Source organism: Manis javanica, chromosome 14 (genome assembly GCF_040802235.1).
Source record: "Manis javanica isolate MJ-LG chromosome 14, MJ_LKY, whole genome shotgun sequence".
Taxonomy (NCBI): Eukaryota; Metazoa; Chordata; class Mammalia; order Pholidota; family Manidae; genus Manis; species Manis javanica.
In genome coordinates this window covers 29,503,696-29,506,599 of record NC_133169.1, presented here as the reverse complement: position 1 = coordinate 29,506,599, position 2,904 = coordinate 29,503,696, and the positions used below count along the sequence as shown (strand labels likewise).

Sequence of the window (2,904 nt, the reverse complement as noted above, 5' to 3'; positions counted from 1 at the left end):
ATTTGAAGTACCCTTTGGATTGAGACACACATAATCATATACAATTATGTAGGCTTAGAGGTAGACTAAAATCATGGGTATGTTTGCATGTCGATAAATTTCAGTGTGCAAAAGTATGTATACTGTATATCAATTTTCTATGAATTCTTTTAAAATATATTCTAAAATGAGTATTGAGTCATTCTGTTTTACTTTTACAATCACTGTAAACATGCTTTATGATGTAAAACCCTCCTGAGTGCCCCTTTCACCTCTGTGTTCCTCAAGCTGTAGATCATGGGGTTTAGCATTGGGGTCATAAGCCCATAGAGCATGGCAATGAGTCTGGCCCTGGTTGAGGAGTGTTGGTTGGAGGAGTGGCGAAGATAAGTGAATATTACTGTCCCATAGAATAACCCAACGACCAGGAGGTGGGAAGCACATGTGGAGAAGGCTCTGCGTTTCCCTTCCACTGACTGGATCTTTAGGATGGTGGATAGGATGTATATATAAGAGATGAAGGTGGTTAGGAAGGCACCGATTCCTGAGACACCTCCTACCACAAAAATAAGCATTTCTACCAGGTAGGTGGATGAGCAGGAGAGGGCCACCACTGGGGGAATGTCACAGTAGTACTGGTTAACCCGATTGGACTTGCAGAAAGACAGGCGGAAGGTGGACACTGTGTGGATGAGGGAATGGAGAAACCCTGCTGCCCAGGTCCCAGCTGCCAGCTGGGCACAGCGAGCCTTCGTCATGATGAGGGGGTAACGGAGGGGGAAGCAGATGGCCACGTACCGGTCATAAGCCATGAGAGTGAGAAGGAAGACCTCAGTCCCCGCCAGGGCCACAAGGAAATAAAGCTGCAAAGCACAGCCCAGGAAGGAAATGCTGTGATTCCCAGTCAAGAGGTTGTCCAGCATCTTGGGGACAGTAGCTGATGGGCAGAATATGTCTAAGAGGGACAGATTGGCCAGAAAGTAGTACATGGGTGTGTGCAGCTTTTTCTCGGTCCCGATGGCCAAGAGAATGGCCCCATTTCCCACCAAAGTGACCTGGTAGGTGACGGCAAAGACCACAAAGAGAGGATAGCGCACCTTGGGTAGGTCAGAGAGCCCTGTGAGGATAAAGTGAGTCACGGTGGTGAGATTGTAGCCGTCCATCTCCTCTCTCCACAGGGGTCTCTCTGGAGGGAACCAAGCACAGGTTAGATTAAAAAGCATAGGGGACTAGTGATGAGAAATTCAGAAATCGTTGTGTGTTCGGTGATGACTAAACTAGCCATATATTAGAGATCCATTATTAGAACTATTGTTAATAACATCTCCTGATTTCATGTTGTTTCTCTGAGACCCTGAGGAGACGTTTAATAATTCACCTTCTTAGCAAAAGCACTGTGGTCCTTCACCAACATTTACAATTTCACAATTCAGTGATATCCACTGTTGTATTTTTTATACCTTCTTGGGCACTTGCCTTATTTTGCTTTTATTATTTCAATGTGTATAATTTTGTGCACTATCTGAATTTTAAGTGCCTCAGAAGCACAAGGTACATATTTTACAAGGTATGTAATGTTGGGAGCATACAGTTCATATACAATATTATATTGGTTTCAGATGTACAACAAATGTGGTGACTCAATAATTACACACCTTCCCACAGGATTGCTATGGTACGCATAGATGGCCCTGTTACCATACTGCAGTATTACAGGATTGTTGGTTATATTTTCTCCTTTGTACTTCCATTTCTATGACTAATACATTTTATAATTTGAAGTTTGTACCTTTTTATCCCCATCACCATTTTTACTCACCCTCCCACCCTTGGTTTCAATTACATGTACACAAAAACAACATAAAACAAATAAATGGTAAATAATTTTAATAACTCCTCAACTAGCAGACATAGAGTAAAGAATATATATTTTGTGTGTAGAAGAATGGTATGTCTACTTCTTACACAAATTGTATCTGTTGATAAAAATAAATACAGAAATGTTTTTATAAATTAATAATAATAATTTAATGAAGAATTTGAATAGGTTATACACAGAATTAGTATAGCTTGATAAATTTAAATAGCCTACAGAGTATAAACAAAAGAAGAAAGAAAGCAGAAACAGACTCAGCAACACAGAGAATAGTCTACTGGTTACCATGAAGAGGGGGCAAATGAAATAGGTGCACAGGAAAAAGAGTTACAAACATCAATTTATTAAATAATTTGGGCACAGGGATTGAAGTGCAGCATGGACAATAAAGCTAAAAATATTGTAATATATATTTTTGGTGACATATATTAACTACATTTATTGTGGTGAGCATTTGGTAATGTATACAAATGTTGGATCACTTTTTTCATCCAAAATCAATGAAATATTATATATCATTGATATTTCAATAAATTACTTTAAAGAATAGAGGAAGAGTAAAATGGTTGATAGTGTCTAAATGTGAATGAAATTATAAGGAAATATACTCACATGATTTTCTATTTCAATTTTCCTTAAAACAAATATTTCAACATGTGTCTCACTATCCAAGGAAGCATAAGGTCACAAAAATTATGGATGATTGAAGTTCTTGGCCAGAGTAACTCCTTTAAATTTAAGATTGAATTTGTATGTATTTTAGAAGTCCTCATAATCATAATGTTCAAAGTTATTTATGAAAAGAACCTAAATGAAGCTCTAAAAATTAATACTTCTCTGGATATTTCTGTGACATTGAAAACCACATAATTTTTAAATATCACATGTATATAACAAAGAGGACTATGAATAGATAAAAAATACAAACATCCTTTTCATTGGTTCTACCTCCATATTTTTTGTCTGTTAGAAAATGTTAATGGTATATTTCTCAGGCAAAATGTAGATTATAATACACATTATATGTAATGATTTATTTTTGCAAAAGG

General features: G+C 37.3%; 1 protein-coding gene across 1 annotated transcript; it reads right to left on the bottom strand.

The window, feature by feature from the left end:
- Positions 1-200: 200 nt before the first annotated feature.
- LOC118970615 (olfactory receptor 5V1-like) lies at positions 201-1,142 on the bottom strand. The gene has a single exon (XM_037008836.2). It carries the CDS (start codon positions 1,140-1,142, stop codon positions 201-203), a length of 942 nt encoding a protein of 313 aa, XP_036864731.2.
- Between the last annotated feature and the right edge of the window lie 1,762 nt (positions 1,143-2,904).

Coding starts and splice junctions, on each gene's coding strand:
- LOC118970615 (XM_037008836.2), bottom strand. CDS start 1,142: ATGGACGGCTACAATCTCACCACCGTGACTCACTTTATCCTCACAGGG.